Source organism: Lacerta agilis, chromosome 3, assembly GCF_009819535.1.
Source record: "Lacerta agilis isolate rLacAgi1 chromosome 3, rLacAgi1.pri, whole genome shotgun sequence".
Taxonomy (NCBI): domain Eukaryota; kingdom Metazoa; phylum Chordata; class Lepidosauria; order Squamata; family Lacertidae; genus Lacerta; species Lacerta agilis.
The window spans coordinates 108,148,417-108,170,528 of record NC_046314.1 but is presented as its reverse complement, the minus strand read 5'-3'; the positions used below and the strand labels follow the sequence as shown (position 1 = coordinate 108,170,528).

The 22,112-nt window shown below is 46.0% G+C and overlaps 1 protein-coding gene across 4 annotated transcripts in view; it reads right to left on the bottom strand.

Moving 5' to 3' along the window:
* The window catches only part of CCDC85A (coiled-coil domain containing 85A), a 146,179-nt gene that overhangs the window by 107,438 nt on the left and 16,629 nt on the right, over window positions 1–22,112 (bottom strand). Inside the window, exon 3 of one of the 4 annotated variants that reach the window (XM_033145123.1) lies at window positions 9,236–9,698. The exons of the other annotated variants lie outside the window; for them this stretch is intronic. Within the exon in view, the coding sequence (XP_033001014.1) occupies window positions 9,661–9,698 (38 nt within the window). The 3' untranslated portion in view covers window positions 9,236–9,660. Of the gene's footprint in view, window positions 1–9,235; window positions 9,699–22,112 lie in introns of those variants that run through there. 4 annotated transcript variants of the gene reach the window in all.

The following is a 22,112-nucleotide window of genomic DNA, read 5'->3' as shown; positions in this document are numbered from 1 at the left end:
GAAGTTGTGGTAGGATATAAAGCAATTCTACTACTGACCTGGGCCTCTGAGGAGCTTATCATTTCTGGCAACAGATTGTTCAACTTTTCGTAGAATCATGGCGCAGTTTGAAACTTGTAGGTTAAGAAAGATTCTTATTTTCACTGGCACACCACTATCGATAAATCAGGTAAGACTGTCATGCGGCCTCCCTTTTTAAATAAAGAAACGGGAGAACAGAAATCCTTCTCGGCAAAGCTGTTCGTCCAAAGATATTGACAGCTTGCCGTCTGTTTCCACCTTTTGATATGCAAGGCACCAAGTCCGCGAGATAAAATTTAACAAAAGCTTATCCCAAAAGCCGATCGTCTAGCAAGCCTTGAGATTCCCAAAGAGTTTGTAAAACCCACACTCAACGAATTTAGAAATCTCAGTTGCTCGGAAAGAAACAATGGCGGAAAGAAACATCTGTAGATGTGCATGGTGCAATATAAAAGCAGCTCCAGATTTATTCAGGCTCTCATCAAACTCAGGCAGGGATGATGGGAGCTGTTGTCCGACAGTATATCGCGAGCCCGCAGAATTCCCAATCCCTGAACTAAACCAATCCTCCCAGGGGTCATTCATACACAGGTGCAAGCAACAAATGAACACATGGAAGCCTGAATGCCTCCGAGATGGCCAACACATGGCTTCAGGTTTCTAAAAACCTATGTGTGATCGTAGGGTAGGATCACACATCCATACTAATGAGAACAGCACCTACTGGAATGATGATGCTCAGTATCCAAAATGAGACAGAATAGGTCCCATGCAAGGAGGAAAGCAGAGTGACTCTGGGGTTGCGGTGCTCATCTCGCTTTACTGGCCGAGGGAGCCGGCGTTTGTCCGCAGACAGCTTCCAGGTCGTGTGGCCAGCATGACAAAGCCGCTTCAGGCGAACCAGAGCAGCGCACAGAAAAGCCGTTTACCTTCCCACCGGAGTGGTACCTATTTATCTACTTGCACTTAACGTGCTTTCGAACTGCTAGGTTGGCAGGAGCAGGGACCGAGCAACGGGAGCTCACCCCGTCTCGGGGATTTGAACCGCCAACCTTCTGATCGGCAAGCCCCAGGCTCTGTGGTTCAACCCACAGCGCCACCCGCGTCCCAAAAGGAAGAGTAGGTAACCTTTTTTTAGCTGAAGGGTAGGGATGTGTGAACCTCGGCGTGAACACAGCCAAAATTTGCACTTCTCAAAATTTTGCAATGTAGTTCTCCACCCATGGGGAGGATACAATAAAATGGATACAAAATTTGTACATTGGGAGAAGTTCGGACTGAAATGCTGCTGATTTTTCTTAAGAATTTTTGTGAATTAAAATCACAAACTTAATACGCAATTGTGGAAAACCAAACTTAAAGACTGGAAAAATAAAGACACTAGAAGAAACCAAAATGGGCATACAATCATAAAACAGAACCACAGAATTGTAGGTCCAACCCCCTGCAATATGGTAACCTTTCACCCAACTTGGCACCCATCCCTAATTCTTACTGGCTCCACCTACATTTGCGCCACGCACCAATCAGATGGTGTCATGACCTTGTCATAAGATCACATGAGGGGCGCACATTCTCTGCTGTCAACCTAGCAACCCTGTGTTCATTTTCCACAGCTATTTTTTTATTTTCCATAGTGCTAAAAACAGAAGAGCTGCTTTGGTCTACCATGAAAAATAGGTCACCAACAACAGGATTTGATTTTATTTTACTCTTTTTGCAAACATGATCACAGTATATAATCACTTCCAACCATATTACTTTATTCTGCACTTTTCAACCGCACAGTCTCCTTCCTAGAGATAATCCTGTTACGGGGGCATTAGCTTCATTTTGAGGTTTCAAAACCAAGGTATCTTTCCTCCAGACCTTCGGCTCGCTTAACTCGGAAGCGTGTCATGCTGATTTTAATGGAGCTCACCTTCTAGTAAATAAGTGGGCTTAGGATTCGCTACTCTAAGTCCAAATCCTATAATCATTCTGACATCCAGGGAGGGTCAGAGCCTGAGACAGGGCACAATTCAGGCAAAAGACTTTGCTTTTAACTCCCATTGATTTCAATGTACCCAGCAGGACCTTTCTTGATTGAACAAGCCAGCCAGGAATGTCCAGAGTGAGGAATTAACTCTTGTTGTCAAAAGTACACTTACAAGAAGAAGAGTTTGGATTTGATATCCCGCTTTATCACTACCCGGAGGAGTCTCAAAGCGGCTAACAATCTCCTTTCCCTTCCTTGCCCACAACAAACACTCTGTGAGGCGAGTGGGGCTGAGAGACTTCAAAGAAGTATGACTAGCCCAAGCAGCTGCATGTGGAGGAGCGGAGACGCGAACCCAGTTCACCAGATTACGAGTTTACCGCTCTTAAGCACTACACCACACTGGCTCTCACACAAGTTGGGGAAAGGCAGGTTCATCAGTCCCGTGTCTCTCACCAACTCCTAGGTGAGCAGGGGCATCATCTAGGGGGGCTGGGGGGGAATATTTTCAAGGAGGGGTCCGCCCCCCCCCCAAAAAAATTGTGGCTATCCTCAAAAGCATCTTCGTCCTGGCGCATCCCTTTGACGATATCCAGGCCACTTTCCAGGAAAGTACTCTGGCGATCTCCACCTTCAAAAAGCCTCTTCACCCTGGTGCATCCTCTACTGGAATACTCTAGAAGAAACTTGAAAATGGTCTTGAACAAGTTGCTAGGCAGCAGACAATCTCCCCAGCAACAGGTGTCCTTATTAGGGCATGTGATCAACTAAGACCAAGTCAGTGTAAAGGCGCAAGTGAATGAGTCAGCATTAGGTCTCTGGCCAGATGGCTAAAAAGAGAAAAAGATTGTGTTGCTTTATCTGTTTTGTTTTTTTACATATATTAACGCCCAGTGTAATGTTTTGTAAATAATAAAGACTCTGAGAAACAGAACCAAATGGTGTTTATTCCTGTAGTGGGAATTTCACTAAGAGATAGCTGGAATGCTGCTGCTGCTACTGTAAAGAAGTAAAAGATGCAGGGGAACTTTTCTGCCAAAGGAACTCTGCTGCAGAAGGAAATGTTTAGGGAAGCTTTTCATGTCTGATGTTTTACTGTGCTTTTTATTCTGTTGGGAGTTGACCAGAGTGGCTGGGGAAATGGACTTTTCCACGATATTCTAATTTTTTGAGTTTCACCTGTATGTAATAACATCATTCATTTGCTGCCCATCTGACTGAGTTGCCCCAGTCACTCTGGGCGGCCTCCAACAAATTAAGCACAGGAAAACAGCACACATTAAAAACCTCCCTCGACAGGGCTGCCTTCAGATGTCTCCTAAAAGTCTTTTCTATTTTGTTTCGACTATGGCAGACCAGCACAGCTACCCACCTGTTCCTAAAAGTCAGATAGTCATTTCTTTCCTTGATATCTGATGGGAGGGTGTTCCACAGGGCAAGTGTATCTACCGAGAAGGCCCTCTGACTGGTTCCCTGTAACCTCACTTCTCGCAGTGAAGGAACCGCCAGAAGGCCCTCGGAGCTGGACATCAGTGTCCAGGCAGAATGATGGAGAGGAAATACTTCAAGTATACAAGGCTGAGGCCATTCAGGGCTTTAAAGGTCAGCACCAACACTTTGAATTGTGCTTGGAAACATACTGGGAGCCAATGTAGATCTTTTAGGACCAGTGTTATATGGTCCTGGCAGCCGCTCCCAGTCACCAGTCTAGCTGCTGCATTCTGGATTAGCTGTAGTTTCTGAGTCACCTTTAAAGGTAGCCCCACGTAGAGCACATCGCAGTAGTCCAAGCGAGAGATAACCACGGCATGTACCACTCTGGCAAGACAGTCACCGGGCAGGTAGGTTCTCAGCCGGCGTACCAGATGAAGTTGGTAGACAGCTGCCCTTATACGTCTGGCTCCACAGCACCAACTGGGTTCCTGAAACTTTAAACTCAGGAGAAACTTCAGCTGGGAGTGCCTGCAGGACAGCACACCTCTGTGATCGGATTGAAAACGATAACACCCTGCCCAGAGTTTTGTAAGGGCTATCAGGAGGGAAATGCGGAGAGAAGTGAGATCACATGAGAAGGAAATGCACATCAGAGTCCTGAGGCGGGGAAGAGATGCCTTCAACAGGCATGTTTGCAGTGCATGATTGATACACTTGCTCAAAGAGCCCTGTGCCACAGCCCAGAGATTGACAGATCTGCCCATCCCTATCTCAGCTTCTCTCGCTTTCTCATTTTCCACCAATCTTAAGTTCAGTTCACCACACTGCTGCAGCCCTCTGCAAGTTTTTAAATGGGGGGGGGACCTCACAAACATTCAGTAGCGTTTTAGGGCTCATTTTTCCCAACACGCACATTTTAGGGTTAAACGGTTGCCTTCTATCTACCTCACTGCAAGCAGTTTTCCCTAATAGAAGGCATTTCTGCATGTTATTTTCTCTTACGTGTGCATTTCATGAAGCTTTTCCTTAATGTACGCAGTTCTGCACATTTTCTCTTGCACACAGGCAGCTGCATCTCAAAATCCAGAGGAGCGTGGATTTTGAAAGATAGGTGCGTTTTGGATTTTTGTTCTGTTTTGGAAAGAGCGAATTAGATTAAGCTTGCGTTAAAATGTAAACCAAAACGAATATTTTCCCCCCCCCCGTAGAAAATGCTTCCTCTGCCATATTCACCTTCTCTCCTAGAGTGCAAGGCATGAGACGCAATAAAAGTTCAGGTGCGGTGGGAGAAAGTTAACACTTTAAAAACTGGGCTTGTTCCAGCTGCTTCCTCTGGATGAGAAAGAAGCTGTTTGGATCGCAGCTTTGGTCATGTAATTCGTAATGGTGTCAGGGGGGCAGCTTTCTGGCCCTCTGCTGATGCCCAGCAGACCTTTAAATGCGATTAGTCTGATGACCAATATACATACTAAGGGATTTCCACTCGGTTCCTTTTGCCAGATGTGCACGTATTTAGAAAGCCTTAAACACAAGTGGAAATGCAATAAAGGCAGATGTCAGAAACATTATCTTTTGTTCTGAAAGCTTTTGGAGCTTCCCAAATGATTTATTTGCGTGCATACGCGCAGAATATATTCTGTACATCTTTGGTTCTCGGTGCATTACAAAAGACCGTCTTGAAAAGGAATTGGAGGAGGTTTGTTTATCTCGCATTGTCTCATCCTGTCCAGCCTCTTAAGGAGGTTGTGCAATGTATCAAAATTATGGAACATCACGGATACAGATGGGGCGAATGCCTGCCCAGCATCTTCCAGGAATGTCACGGAACCAGGAAGCCCGGCTTGATGCTATGCCAAGGACCGATTTAAGCATTGCATTTTAAACTGCACACCTAAACCACCCTTTCCCAAGAGCATTAAGTTGGGGAAGGCTGGCGTAAAACAGTGCAGTGTGTGAATGTAACCAAATGGCATTTGAAAATACAATTCAGGATGGGTTGGGGCTTCCAGCATAGCAAGGACTCTGCAAAGTCTTATTGGTTGCTGTGTAACATGCGGAGCAGCCTTTTCAAAAGCACCTAATGCCACCTAGCTACCTTTTCCCAGCATCCTCTCCTTTTGCATTTGTGCTTCCACCGCTGAAGCACAAAATAGCAAAAAGCCAAGCAGGTGAAGACATCCGAAACCTGCATTTCATTGAGCAGCCCAAGTAGTGTGCTGACATTCTAGCACAGCTCTTGTTGCAAGCATGCAATTATAAGACACAGCTGCAAGCTCTCAGGATCAGGTGAAAAGTGAAATATACTTGAGTGTTGATTTCATGCTCTTTATTTCAGCTCATGGTAAACAGTGAATGAGTGCTTTCCACCAAAACCTCTGGCTATGTATGCATTATTTACACAATGGGTCCTGTGTGATTGGCTGATTCAACTCCCCTCCTGGAGCCTGATTGGACTGTTCCTGCAGGCCAATCAGGTTGCTGATTCACTTCCTCCTGGTGCCTGATTGGGCTGCTCCTGCAGACCAATCAGGTTGCTGCCTTCTAGGATCCTACCTGCTTATTGTTCTAGGATCCAAGCTCAGTACATAGCAGCTTAGTTGCGATGAAATTCACCTAGACAGCTGCAGACCCTCAATATGTGTTGTTACTATTATCATCAATTATCAATCATCATCATCATCATCATCATTTGTATACCGCCCTATACCTGCAGGTCTCAGGGTCGTCGAAACATAAAATCGCAATATAAAATATATTCAGGATCCTTATTACTCTAGGCACCCACAGCAATGTAGGTGACAGTACAGGGAGGCAGGTAATAGCTTTTTTCACAGAGGCAGACTTCACCCAGCTTTTGTCCATGCAGAGTTCATAACTTTTATTATTATGAATTAATCATCTTTCACGTCAAGTCTCAAGGCAATTTACAAGCACAAAACAACAACAAAGGGGTTTGAAAAGCAACACAAATAAACATCCTCCAAGTCAGAGACCTAGAAATTAAAATTTTTAAAATCGCCCAACTATTTTAAAAAAAACTCGTTGAAACAAAAACATCTCTTCTTAATAGGGATGCTGTTCCACAAAACAAGGGCAGACCCACTGAAAGCCATTATCTGAGCTGCTGTGGGAGCAGGCTTCTGATATTATAGGTCAGGGAATTTAAGAGGGAGCCCCAGCCCAGCCCAGCCCAGCCCCAGTAACCTGGTCTGAAGCTACAGAAGGAAAGGAGACTGGCACTCAGTGCAGATCCCACAGACATGATGTTGTAATGCTTGGTTGGTAGTATTTTGCCCACGCAAGCAGTCTAGCCGCCATGTTCTCTGTTTCACAGCACCCGAAAAGCCTGCCAAGCGAATTTAACCAGCGGAAACAACGGGGGGAGGATAAGCTGGCGCATACGCCGTGCAGAGTGGCGCAACTTCCGAAGCTATTGTGCCTCTCCAGAAACAGCGGAGGCACAGCTGTTTCGAGGAGTTCTGAACAAAAGGCTGGCGTTCCCCAGGTGACATTGGAGAGGCGCCAGAAATCACCCCAACCCCTCCAAAGAACAAAGCATCCTGCAAATCCTTGCCTCCGATTTCCCCAAACTTTGCAGGAAACGCCTCGGTGCAGGTTGTTATTGTTTAATTAAAGAAATAACAGGCCAGCCTCTATTGTCCTAGCCCATTTTGAGGAGCCGGTGTGGGGAGGAGGAGGGATGTTTCAGAATATTCCTTTTCATTTACAAAAAGGGGCAGAGCGAAAGCAAGAAAGGGCCTTTTCATTGGCACCGCCTGCTCCTCAGGGAGGCTTGTCAGGTGCTGCATCCTTTGTCAAAGCCCTTTTATGTTCACCCAGGCATTTTAATCTATTTTTAGATTTGCTGCTGCTATTTTGTTACACTGCTGAGGTACTCCTCAGTGCAATCCTATGCATCTCTCCTCCTGGAGGTCACTGGCATTTACGGTGTAGGGATGAGGAACCACGTGTGGCTATTGCTGGACTCCCATCTCCATCATCCCCGGGCCAGCATGACCAATGGTCAGAGAAGATGTGAAGTGGGAGCCAAGCAACGTCCGGAAGAAAACAGGTTCCCTGTCACTGGTGTATAAGATTGCAGATTTATACCTGCTCCACCGAGGGCAGCCCATTTGAATTGCTCACGGTGCCCCAGAGTGATGCCACGCTGCCATCGTGAAAATTTAGAAGGCTGGCTCAATGTCTCATCTGCCCAGTGCAGAAATCCTTCATGGTGATCCCTGCCATCCCACCAGTGGCGTAGCGTAGGTTGCTAGTGCCCGGGGCCATGCAGATGCAGGAAAACAGACAGATTGTGGATGCACATTCAGCGTCCACATCCACAGAAAAGAAGAGTTGTTCTGTTGTCTGCAGAGGTCATTTCCTAGTTCACATAGATAAGTCATTTTCAACAGAGCCCAGCAATGGAAGCATGCAGCTGTATTCAGGAAGCACCGGTTGTTGAAATTTTGCGCCCATAACAATTTTGCGCCCAGGACAACCACCTCTTTTTTTTATACATATACAGTAAATAATTTTAACTGAATTTTCCATTTTACATCTCAAATTAAAACATTTTACATAGCTTTATATATCCAGTGACTTCCATCCTTCTCCTTCCATGGTTCATTTTGTTTATCATTCCTGCATTTTTATTTACTTTAACCATTTTAATCAGTTCTCCACTCTTACATCACTCAAATATGAATTACACTGTTGAGGTTTTGACCTTAATACTGCCAGAGTTTTCAGCTGTATACGGTTATTTTCCATATACTCTGTAAATATTTTCCGCACTGCTTTGAACATATGTTCTTCTTGCTCTCTTATTCTATGTGTTAAACCTGCTAGTTCTGCATATTCTAACATCTTAAACTGCCAATCCTCCTTTCCTGGGTCCTCCGTCACTTTCCAGTTTTGTGCTAACGAAACTCGAGCCGCCATTGTTGCATACATAAATAAATTTTCTGGACACCTAGGGATTTCGGTCTGAACTATTCCCAACAGGAAGGACTCCAGTCTTTTTGGGAAGGTTATTCTAAACATTTTTTTCAACTCATTGTAGATCATCTCCCCCCCCCTTTTTTTTTTACCTTATTACATGTCCACCACATATGGAAAAAAAAATGTTCCCTCTATTCCTTTACATTTTCAACATATATCTGATTCTGTTCTATACATCTTAGTCAACCAACTCAAAGTACCATCTGTGAATCATTTTCATATAATTCTCTTTCAACGTGTAACATGCAGCAAATTTCAAATCATCTTTCCAAAGTTTCTCCCAGAGATTTAAATCTATGCTGTGTCCTATATCTATTGCCCATTGCAGCTTTGACTAGCTCATCTTTTGTTTCCCATTCTAGTAAAAAAAATTATACATTTTAGACAATAGTTTATCCGTATTCTGTAATAATTCTCTTTCAAATAAGTGAGGTTTGGTCCAGGAACCCATTTTTTAAATCTAATTTTAACATATCGTGTAGCTGGTGGTATTATAACCAATCCGTAACTTGGCTCCTTAAATCTTCCATTGGTTTCAGTCTGGGTTTATTCCCTGTAAAGTCCAACAGATCCCTTTATGGGTCAACAACCTCTGTGCCCCCCCCCAAGCTATGGCACTGCCCTCTGCTCCCCATAAGCTTCCTGGATGTGGCCAGTTCAATCCTGGTCCGACTCATCATCACACTACTGATGCCAAAACATGAGCTGATCGATCCACTGGGCAGAGATGTCCAATCTGCAGCGCTGATAATCTTGTCATGCCACAGGGATCCAGCACGGGAGGCAGGGATATAGCCAGAACTCAGAAATTAGGAGTGCCAACAATCCTAAAACAGCTTGTCACAATGGTTCCAAAATAGCAACAAGTTTCGAAATACAGCTATCTATCTTTTCCCGGAGCCTCCAGCCCTCTGAGCAGGCCTGAAACAAGATTTATTTTGCCAGATAGTTTGTTTCTAAAATGGAAGACATCTCTCTTGGCAGCAGAGAAAGGAGGGCAGGCGCCCAAAGCTGAGAGTCTGCCAGGGCACATCCAACAATCTCCACTGTGTCCAGTGTTTGCTTCTGTTACAAGCAACAGAGGGAGGGGGGAGGCTGCCAATATTTCCCGCTGCTGGGCTCTCATCTCCTCTCTCGCCAAAGTCCCACCACAGAGAGTAAAAGATGCTAAGAACCTGTACCTGGTGAGAGGCACCGATTCCGTTCATCTTCCTCCGTTTAAGTTAAGACTGCAGAGCCCTTGGTCTTGGTGGCAGGCGATCTGGTTAGGAACAAAAAACCGCATTGGAACGCTGTACTTAAAAAATGCTATGCTTTGATGCTGCATCCGACTTTTCAAGGATTGCGTACAATATATGGATAGGATACTGGTCTCGGACAAATACCGTCAACCGGCCCATCGACTGCCCACACTTGAATATTCCAACCTGGCTTTTTGACTGAACACTGGGGTCACTTAATGGCCAGCCTTGTAGGAGAGAGGGTCTCAGAGGCACGCGCCCCTCATTTCAAAATAGCCCAGCCCAGCCCTACATCTCACCCCAAAGGACTTGCTCTTTGCCAATTAATCTGGTGGATAGCTCAACTGGTGAGAGCGTGGGGCTGATAACACCAAGGTCGCAGGTTCGACGCCCGTATGGGCCAACTGCATATTCCTGCATAGCAGGGGGTTGAACTAGATCATCCACACGGTCTCTTCCAACTCAACAATTCTATGATCTATGGATTAAGCCACACCATCTAGCACCTCCTATTGGCTACGTGCTGTAGCTGCAGGACTCTTTGAACAGGAAGTGGGACACGGGGTTCAGGAGGAGGAAGGAACATTCAGGTGAAGTGAGCCGCAATTTCAGAGAGCAAGAGGGAACTGGCACTCCTTACCCCTTCAACATCTTTCTTTGACAGGGCCCATGGTTGCGGTGGTAGAAGCAAAAGCGCTTGGCCACCACTAAGAGTGGCCATTTTCACTCCAAGATCCTCTTTGGTCTATTGGCTCCCAGTACATTTCTGAGAAATCAGCCCTGAGTGCTCACTAGAAGGACAGATCCTGAAGTTGAGGCTCCAGTACTTTGGCCACCTCATGAGAAGGGAGGACTCCCTGGAAAAGACCCTGATGTTGGGAAAGATGGAGGGCAGAAGGAGAAGGGGACGACAGAGGATGAGATGGTTGGACAGTGTTCTCGAAGCTACTAACATGAGTTTGGCCAAACTGCGAGAGGCAGTGAAGGATAGGCGTGCCTGGCATGCTCTGGTCCATGGGGTCACGAAGAGTCGGACACGACTGAACGACTGAACAACAACAACACATTTCTGAGCACAATTCAAAGTGTTGTTGCTGACCTTTCAAGCCCTAAACAGCCTCAGTCCTGTATACCTGAAGGAGCGTCTCCACCCTCATCGTCAAGCCCGGACACTGAGGTCCAGCTCCGAGGGCCTTCTGGTGGTTTGCCTCACTGGGAGAAGCAACGTTACAGGGAACCAGGCAAAGGGCCTTCTTGGTAGTGGCGCCCTCCCTTCAGATGTCAAGGAGAGTAAGAACTACATAACTGTTAGAAGATATCTGAAAGCAGCCCTGTATAGTGAAGTTTTAAAGTTCTGATGCTTCATTATGTTTTATATATTCTGTAAACCGCCCAAAGTAGCTGGGGAAACCCAGCCAGATGGGCGGGGTATAAATATAATCATCATCATCATCATCATCATCATCATGAAACAGCTCAGGATCAAAGGGATTTAGGGAATATGGAAGCTCTGACCTGCTACTTTCACCTATGAGTTTTGCCCTACCCCAAAGAACTTTTTCCCCCCAACCACTGCTACTGCTGAGTCCATTGCCTTTCTGTGGAGAGAAGGAAACACTTGCTCAATGCTCTGTGAACATTTTAGAATCTTCTAAAAGACAACTGTTTTAATAAGAGTCATTTTCTCCCTTTCTTTAACTCTTCCAATCAATCAAAGCATTGAACACTAGTCAACTATTAGACAATATTTGACAGCTTAAAATTGACGAAGGGTTTTGTTTTTTGTTTTTTCATTGGGCAAATCAATAATATGATATTCATGCCGGTCACATAGCCTAAAGTGGTTCCTTTAAAAAAATCACACCAAGGTAAAAAAAAATCACACCATAGTGGTTATTGGTTACCACTAAAAGTTTTCAACTTTAGCATGCAAAATATCCCATAACTTTTACAGCCTTTAGGGCCTCCCGGCCTCACACCTGCAATGCAAGAACAACCAGACTGCCACAGACCAATGTTCATAATCCAGATTATGGCAAATCTCAACACAGTGAAGCACTTTAGATGCCAATGAAACAGACAGCTCTAGAAAGTGAGTCAAGCTACACGTAATCAGCTCATTAATTTATTACATTCTTACACCACTTTTTATTAACAGTTCATATATGCCCTCCCTAATCTTTTGACAGCAAGGTATGTTAGACTGAGAAATATTGACTGGCCCAAAGTCACCCAGCGACCTTCTGAACCCAATTGTCCACCTCCCTGGTCTCCAACACCCCACATGAACTTAGAAACTAACAGCACAAACGAAGAATGTGCGAAGGTCAAAAATGCAGGGGAAGATCTAGGTCATAGATATCGCAATAGCACTCTGGATGTGGAATGCAGCCTCTCTGGAAGCTACTTGTTAGCTTGCTTATTTGTTAAAATCCTATACTACTTCGTAAAAATCCCTGAATGATTTCCATAAAAACAATAGAATTGCAAATGAGGTAAGTCTATAAAACTTTAGAAAAACTGGATAGAACCAAAACAGAACTGCATAAAGTATTGCAGAGACAGCTGAGCAAGGTTAAAAATGGAGAATTAAAGAGTCGAGGTCTAGGAAAGCTTTTAAGAGGTGTTTAAAGGTCATTACTGACGCCACCTCATGAATTCCCCAAAGGGGGGGGGGCATTCCAGAGGGTGGGAGCTATCACTAAGAAGACATGCGCCCATGTTGGCAACAGGCTTGCCGATCAGAAGGTCGGCGGTTCGAATCCCCGCGACGGGGTGAGCTCCCGTTGCTCGGTCCCTGCTCCTGCCCACCTAGAAGTTCGAAAGCACGTCAAAGTGCAAGTAGATAAATAGTTACCGCTCCGGCGGGAAGGTAAACGGCATTTCCGTACGCTGCTCTGGTTCGCCAGAAGCGGCTTTGTCATGCTGGCCACATGACCTGGAAGCTGTACGCCAGCTCCCTCGGCCGGTAACGCGAGATGAGCGCCGCAACCCCAGAGTCGGGCACGACTGGACCTAATGGTCAGGGGTCCCTTTACCTTTTAAAAACTTGCAAGCATTTTCAACTTAGTGGGTCGTCTGTTGTTTTCTGAACTAACAGGCTGTTGATAAGTTCTACGCTGCCATTTTAAAAATGTGTTTTCATTTATTTATTGCTGGGAACTTGTGACAAACGGCAGGGACATAAACCCAAAAACAAACAAACAAACAAACAAATTTGCGCAATCCTTAGCACAAGCGTGGAAAAAGCTGGTGCGTTCAATCTGATGCTTTTTCAACAGAGACTTGCATTCCAATACCACCTGGTCAACGTTTATTTCGAGCCGACTAATTGAACATAATGCCTCTCTTGTTGTCATAATAAAAAAAGGGGGGGTCATATTTGGAAATGGCAGAAGAGGAGCTGAATTCAGCTTTGAGCAGTAATTAAAGCAATGCTTCCGCTCTCTCTAAAACCAATAGGTAAAATCAATCCAGAGCAGGGCATGCAACGTTTTATTGCCGATCTCCAAAGAGAGATGTGCTTTGGAACCCTTGAGTGCAATGGAATAGCAGAATAACCATCTGTACAGCATGTTCTTCTGCTGCGGTGAGAGAAAGCACAGCCGGTACTTTCACGGTGCACACGTCCTATTGGCCAGTCAGTTCCTTCATCTTCCCTGTTGGGCAGCACTGATGGGAAAGGGCGGTAGCTCAGTGGTAGAGCATCTGCTTTGAATGCAGAAGGTCTCAGGTTCGATACCCGGCATCTCCCCTGTCCGGCCTGGGACTAACTCTCCCTAATCCCCTTACCAGCCAGAAACTGAATCACTACAGTAGCTGGGGGGGGGGGGGAGAGAGACAGCAAATATAAGCATTTTGGATAATTAAAGCTTTATTATTGCAAGATTATATATATAAAGGAGCCACAGCAGAATTTTCACCATCCTCCTCCCAACATTGCATTGTACCGGTAATTGGAAGAAATGCAAGCCAATGAAACCGGCTTTCTCCCATGCGGTCAGGCCTTTCCTTTCTCTAACAATTGCATATCCATTGAGATCTTGATTGCACTGAAAGTGCAGTAAAACAATGCTTATTTGAGAGTTGTGAAACTGCTTCTGCAATGGAGGGCAGGTGGGTGTTTGACGTTATGGACACCAGCCAGTTGGAGCTGTGCACATGGGCGGTAACGCGGAACAAAAAAAGGTTCAGCTGAACATAACATGGTGCATATGCTTCTGGAGCAAAATGTTATGCACTTGTATAATCTTATTCACATTCAGGACATGTTCTGGCAATCAAATCTTTACTAATTAAGCCAAAGCATGACCATGAATGCAGCCCCTTCACTCCTCCCCCATTGCTGTAAGCAGCAATTAAACCCAGAAACCTCTAATTAATTAACCACAGTTCACATTTCATCTGAACCAGGGAACTATAATTACCAGCTTTGGAGCAAACCAGGACATTCAAACCAACAGCTTGGAAGTTGGTTTAATATCCTGGCTTGTTCCAAATCTGGTCACCATTGTTTCCTGGTTCGGAGAAAGCAGAAACTATGGTTAATTTGTGGTTTAACTGTCGCTTATACAGAGAAAAAGCTTATTGGGTCCCAGTGAAGGCTGGATTAAGTACATGAGACAAGGGATCCTGTCAATATTTTCCTTTAGAAAGGGTCCCTACATTTAAGCATCAGGCCACCATGAAAGGCAGAGGAGCAGTAAAAAACAAATTGGCAATTTTACTAACACCTCATCCTTGTCACTTTTGGGGAAGCCCTGTTCTAAAACGTTCCAATTTCTTCCATCAGAAAGCTTAAATAATAACCTACAGTCTATGCACAGAGGAGGAGACGAAGGCCTGTGATTAATGTGCCTTATAAATCCTAAAGGAATGAAGAGGTTAAGTAAGCGGCAGTTGCCAAGAATTACACTAATGTAGTTATGCATTAAAATCAGTGTTGCTCACTCAGGCTCCCTAATCGCAGCTATATTTCCAAGAAAACCCTGCCAACCTCGTGCTTTATACTTCATTAACTGTACCGAAGAGAAAGCCAGTATGCTATTTAAAAAGAGCTGAGTTATACGAGCCGAGAGCCCTGCTCCCCGAGTACAGCCAGACCTCGAGCAAAGGCTTTGAGTAGAAAGGTCTTTCTGGATCAAACAACCATCATGTTTGACAGACGGGGAGGGGGGTTTGTTTCCTTTTGGGAGCTGTGTACCAGGGGCGGGCGAGGTCAGTGGGAAAAGTGGGTGGACCTATGAATGTTCATTTCATCTCTCTCTCTCTCTCTCTCTCTCCCCACCACCAAGACAAGGAAGAAGCACTAATAGATTTCTAGCCAGGCAAAACAGGCATGACATACAGCAGGAGTGAGTCTCCAGCAGGTTGAAAGAAAAGAGCAGTGATGATATATAATGAATCGAAAAAAATGTTTAAAATAACTTTTATTTAAAACAAAACAAAACAGAGGCTTCTTTATTAGGAACTGCAGGTGCTGATATTCCAAGGGAGCAGAAAAGACTTTATATATGCGATGACAGCAGCAAGGATGCTATTAGCCCAGAGATGGAAGAGTTTGGATTTCGGACTTGAAGAGTTTGGATTTGATATCCCGCTTCATCACTACCCTAAGGAGTCTCAAAGCAGCTAACAATCTCCTTTACCTTCCTCCCCCACAACAAACACTCTGTGAGGTGAGTGAGGCTGAGAGACTTCAGTGACTAGACAGAGATCACCCAGCAGCTGCATGAGGAGGAGCGGGGAAGCAAACCCGGTTCACCAGATTGCAAGTCTACCACTCTTAACCACTACACCACACCGGCTCACTGGAAAGAAGATAAAGTCCTTACCAGAGGAGAATGGCAAATTAAACTGTTGGACTATGCCAAAATAGCAAAATTGACCAGAAAGCTCAGGAACCTAGAAGACCAAAACTTCAACAAAGAATTGGGGAAATTGATAATTTACCTTGGAGACCACTGAAAACACTAGCAGGATTTTAATAACACTTGTAATGTAGCAAGAACTGTGGAGAAATTGGAGTTATATAAAACATGGATTACTGAAAAAGATGCAGTAGGAAAGATTTATTAATAGGACCCATGGAAGGGAAATCCAGAGATTCAGAGGGGGATCCAGAGTATAGTCGCCTGTATTCTGGATCTAACTGTGGGTGGGTATGGTTGCATTGTTGTAATATCATATTTGTAAAATCAAATAAAAACTATTTTTAAAAAAGAAGAAAAGAGCAGTGAATTAGTGAGCAAACCAACCCACTCTCTCCCCGCTTCCTTCTCCAAACAGGTGTACAAGCATCAAGCATGCCTGTGAAACAAACATGAGTGTAGCACCATGTGTGTGTGTGTGTGTGTGTGTGTGTTGGTTGTTGTTGCTGGCATCCATCTGCCTCAAGAGATAATGGAGTGCGCCTCCAGGGGTGAAGTCAAACCACCACATTACAGCACCGAAGTGACCCCCACAGGGCAGAAGCCTGGGCAGTGTGTATGGAGGTCCTGATCTACCCAGACGACAAGACCCCTCTCCCGGCCTCACTGATGTGGTCCAAAGGAAAGCACAGAAATACATATGGCACCAGCAAGAGTTGCCAGAAGGCAGCGTACAAGGCACCATCCAACCGTCTTAGGGACTCCGCTCCAGACACAGGCGCCTAGCTGCACCCAACATTGGGGGGCAGGGCTGACGACACACGTGCAATGTGTGTTGTGTGCATGTGAAGTTGCACGTCGTATGCATGACAACTGTTGCATTGGGAGAGGCCAGCCATGCCTCTTCCCGACGCGACATTTGCACTGGCCCGAGGCCACATCCCACCAGGACTCCTCTGCCCCCTGAAGATTGGGGGGGGGGGTTGAGCCCCATCCCAGCAGACACTGAGAGGACTGTAGAGACCTCAACCCCATCAAGTTTGTGCACCCAACTCCGATTTGTGTAGGGTTTACTCCTTAGCTGTTTCTTCTCCCAAAGATAACCCGCAAGGCAGTGGAGATTTAAAATCCTTCCCAGGATGATAACCCCCGTCTGCTTTTCCAAGCAAAACCCATCCAAAACTGCTTACAAACAAAAAAATATGTATGGGGGAAAATAAAGTGACAAATTCTTGTTTCCAATTCTATATGGTGGCATACCAATGTTCATTGGACTGGTCATGTTGTGCAGATGCCTGATTATTGCATTCCAAAGCAACTACTCTATTCTGAACTTAAAAATTGAAAGCTTAATGCTGGTGGTCAACAAAAGAGGTTCAAAGACTCTCTCAAGGGAAATCTAAAAATATGCAGTAGAAACACCGACAACTGGGAAACACTGGCCGTGATCAACACTGGCAAACCCTCACCGTGATCAACTCCTGCCCTGAAACCTATGTCCCCAGTGTGGAAGGGCGTATGGATCCAGAATTGGCCTCCACAGTCACTTACGGACTCACTGCTAAAACCCTGTTTTGGAAGACAATCTTACTCGGCTACAAGTGATGAGGAGAAGAAGAAGAAGAAGAAGAAGAAGAAGAAGAAGAAGAAGAAGAAGAAGAAGAAGAAGAAGTAGTAGAAGTTATGGTTTGTGAATCCATCATGCCAATGGGTCTGAAGAAGCAAGCATAGCTGAGAATACTTTGATTCCACTGGCTTTTAAAAAAACAAAAAAAATGTGTGGTGAGCTCTTCTGGGCCAAGAGCCTCTGGGAAATCCAGCGCTTTCATATATCAGGGGATGGCGCTCAAGGTCCTTGCCCAGTTTGGCTTTGGTTAGCCTTGGCTTTCAGATGCCAAGCTCTGAACATTCGTTTGCAATGTTCTTGGGACTGATTTGGTGCTTCCTGAACCAGATTCAACAAGGTTAACCGGCAGGTTTGAATGCCAAGTAAACAGATGGCTGTGCCGGCAAGGCCAAAATGTGCAGGCAACATTTCCTGGCTGTCAAGCCAGCTGTAAAGTCCAGCTGCTCAGGAAAGCTGCCACAGGAGAGGGTGCTCAGAAAGAAACGAAAAGCAGGAGAAACTGGGGAAGTACAGAGCAGGCATAAGGAGGAGCCACGTAGACTGTCTTTTCTAGGTCAAGGGCTAAAAAAGATTAGAGGTACAATCCCCAGCATCTCCAGGTCAGTGTTAGAAATTCAGATACATAAGCTAAGCTCCAAATGGCTCCTTAAAACAACGTTATGTCTAGTTGCCATTTGGGGGCAAGATGGCTCTAAATTCTTATTTTTTAAAGATGGACTGACTGTGATTGATTCTTAGTTGTATAATAATATAATAATAATTTATTATTTATACCCCGCCCATCTGGCTGGGTTTCCCCAGCCACTCTGGGCGGCTTCCAACCGAATATTAAAAACAATACAGCAGCAAACATTAAAAACTTCCCTAAACAGGACCTCCTTCAGTTGTCTTTTAAAAGTAAAATAGTTGTTTAATGCCTTGACATCTGGTGGGAGGGCATTCCACAGGGCAGGTGCCACTACCGAGAAGGCCCTCTGCCTCGTTCCCTGTAACCTCACTTCTCGCAGCGAGGGAACTGCCAGAAGGCCCTCGGTGCTGGACCTCAGTGTCCGGGCTGGATGATGTGGGTGGAGGCATACTGGGCCGAGGCTGTTTAGGGCTTTAAAGGTCAGCACCAACACTTTGAATTGTGCTCGGAAACATACATGGACTATGAACATCAAGCTAGTTCAGATGACAACCATGAGCTACATTAAGAGCTTTGAGAACTTAAGGAAGAAAAAAAACACTTGATCCAGGGCAAGGTGGATTTGATTTAAATCTAACTGATTTAAATCACGATTTATATCACAATTTAAATCACTAGTCAGTAAGGCTCAGGGTGAATATAAATTTTAAAAAATCCGATTTAAATAAAAAAAATCAGTTTTTATTTAAATCAGTTTTTTTATTTAAATCGGATTTTTTTTTTAATCCACCCTGAGCCTTACTGACTAGTGATTTAAATCGTGATTTAAATCGGTTTGATTTAAATCAAATCCACCCTGAACCAGGGAAAGTCCACATACATATTGGCCTCTTCCAACCTGTTTTTCTTTATAGTGACTGCTCCTGCTCAGGCTGCACAGAAAAAGCATTTTGGTTCCAGAATTTCACTCCGATTGTGAAGATGAAATACAGCGGATAGAATTCTAAAGACATTCCCTTTTGGCAACATGGTTGAGGGAGCCATTTGGCACCTAGCTTATATATCTGAGTTTCTAACACTGCCAAACCCTCCTTACCGGACTATTAAGCTGTCTATGGCAGGGACAGCCAAGTCAGTGCCTTCCAGATGTTGCAGGACTCCGACGCCCATGAGGACCAGCCAGCATGGCTAATGGTTAGTAATGACAGGATGCGTAATCCACATCCTAAGGAGCGTATCATGCTGGAAACTCCTGCCATAAGACAATCAGGCCACTGAAATTCTAAGCACATGTACATGGAAGTAAGTCCCACTGAAAACAAGGTTACTGTTATATCATTAGGACACTGAGTGTCGAAAATGCCAGTGAGGCCCAAGCACAACGAGAAAAAGCTTCTCTCTGTTTTCTTTTCTATCTTTGCAGATGGCTAACCCCCCAAAAAACATATGCTTTGCCATTTAACGTGCTCAAGTGCTGCAAATGTGGCTTCTCACAAGAGCACTGTGCAGCCATTGGAAATCTCAAGTGATCTTGGAAAACCTGCCTTTTCAGTAGAAATTCCGACGCTGCGTGGTGGCAGATCGCTAACTGCAAGGGGGAAGCACTCTTATTTCGTCTTCTCGGACTGCTCCGTGTCTGGCAAACCACCCCACCAGAAAACAGCTTCCTATTTTAAAAGCGAAGGCTACAGTCTATTAAGTGGGCTTTGCTCCATTTAAGTCAGTTGGCCACGTTCCCTGGCAAGATCACAAATCTAAGTACAAGACGTTTAACTACAGATCAAGCCTTGAATTGTCAGGCTGCTGAAATGGTGCGAACTGTATTCAGCTTGTATTCAGCTTGGGGCTCCTCTGTGAGAACGGGCAGTGGCGGAGGAAGGCTCCACGCTACCTGGGGCGGCGAAAGGAAACGTTGTGACATTGTGACGTCACGCCGGAGTGCCGCCGCCGCTTCCGCAAGCCCTTTTAAGCAATAGAGCAAAAAGGCGGCTCGTGGGGCTGCCGAACACTATTGGCGGTTCCCCGCCGACCGCGCACGGCAGCCCCACGAGCCGCCTTTTCGTTCTGCGGCTCAAAAGGGGGCCGCGGAAGTGGTTGTCTGACAACCGAGTGCACCTGCGCTTTTGCAGCCTCACATGGGGGTGACAAGCGGCGGCCCCTCCTGCCACTCCCCACCGGTCACCCCAGGAGCAGCAGCGCTGCACGGACGGGGTGCTCTCGCAGATGTGCGCTGCTGTTCCCGGGGCGACGGAGCGAGCAGTAGCACGTGGGGGTGACAAGCGGCCACTCTCCATGCGCCACCGCTCGCTCCGTCGCCCCGGGAGCAGCAGCGCTGCACAGACAGGGTGCCGGGCGGTAGGGCTCCCCTTGGGGAGTGGTGGGAGGGGCCACCGCTTGTCACCCCCCCTCCCGTCACCGAGGGCATAGCGCCCCCACCGCCCCCCCTAGCGACGCCCCTGAGAACGGGATGCTGGACCAGAAGGCTTTTATGCTTTCCTTACACTAAGAAACATTATCTAACCATTAAAAAGCTCTCCATTGTGCATTGCGCCTGTGACAGATCTTCCTCGCTCCTCAGCAGTGCTTCCCAATCAAGTTCTTCAGCCAAGCAGCTTTTCCCCCCACCCTCCGGCTTGCATCTTGCCGGAGAAAGTTTCGCCTCCTTGTGAGCCAGAAGCCCAGCTTGGCTCTTAAAGTATCACCCCTTTTAACTCACGGCAATGCCAGGCAGCTCAGGCAGCAATAGCTTTAGGGAACCAATGGATGGTGCAATTCTGTGCATGTTTACCTGAGTGTGAGCCCCACTGGAAACAGTAGGACTCTCAACTAAAGGATCCATGACAGTTGGCAATCCAGCCTCTGCTTAGTGAGTAAATATGCAAAGGATGAGGCCGTATAGAGTCCCAATCATGGGAACCACCCTCTCAGATTAAGAGAGTCCAGTGACCACAGATATCCATGTTCAGGTTTGGATTAGAATGCTAGAGTAGGCCTTCTGTCTCGCCAGAGTGGTGCATGCTCTAGTTATCTCCTGCTTGGACTACTGTGATGCGCTCTACGTGGGGCTACCTTTGAAGGTGACCCGGAAACTACAACTAATCCAGAATGCAGCAGCTACACCGATGACTGGGAATGTCTGCCAAGACCACATAACACCGGTCCTGAAAGACCTACATTGGCTCCCTGTACGTTTCCGAGCACAATTCAAAGTGTTGGTGCTGAGCTTTAAAGCCCTGAACGGCCTCTGCCCAGTATACCTGAAGGAGCATCTCGACCCCCATTGTTCAGCTCGGACACTGAGGTCCAGCTCTGAGGGCCTTCTGGCAGTTCCCTCACTGTGAAAAGTGAGGTTACAGGGAACCAAGCAGAGGGCCTTCTCAGTGGTGGCACCCTCCCTGTGGAACGCCCTGCCATCAGATGTCAAGGAAATAAACAACTATCTGGCTTTTAGAAGACCTCTGAAGGCAACCCTGTTTAGGGAAGTTTTTAATGTTTAATGTCTTATTGTGTTTTTAAAATTCCGTTGGGAGTCGCCCAGAGTAGCTGGGAAAACCCAACCAGATGGGCAGGGTATAAATAATAAATTTATATTTTATTATTATTATTATTATTATGGATCAGGCCAATGGCTCATCAGTTCCAGCTACCTGTTCTCACAGTGGCTGACCACATGCCTGTGGGAAACAGGCTAGCAGGACCTGAGCACAACAGCACATTCCCTTCCTCTGGTTTCCATCAACTGGTGTAGAATCATAGAACTGCAAAGTTGGAAGGGACCCAAGGGTCATCTAGTCCAACCCCCTTTCAATGCAGGAATGTCAGCTAAATCATCCATGACAGTTGGCCACCCAACCTCTGCTTAGAAACCTCTAAGGATGAACAGTCCACCACCTCTCGAGGAATCCTGTTCCACTGTCAAACAGTTCTCATTGCAAGACTGCTCAGAAATGTCAGAAGGTTCAAAATGCAGCCACCGGATTACGGACTGGCATGGGGAGGTGATCTCATCGACAGCCATGCTTCCTGGTCCACTTCCAATCTCAAGTTAAAGTGCCAATTTTAATCTGTTGCATTCCAGAGCTTGCTGGATTCCCGACACCCATCATTCCTGACAATTGGGCATGCTGGCCGGGGCTGACAACAGCTGAAGTTCAAACAACATCCAAAGGGCAACAGATTCCCCATCCCTGCTTTACCGCACTAACTTGGGAACCAGGTACCTTAAGACAAAGGTGGGATGGATGTCTGTGGGTGGGGGTGAGTGCCCTGCTTGGAGGGAACAGCTGACTGCAGCCCTGAACAGATGGAA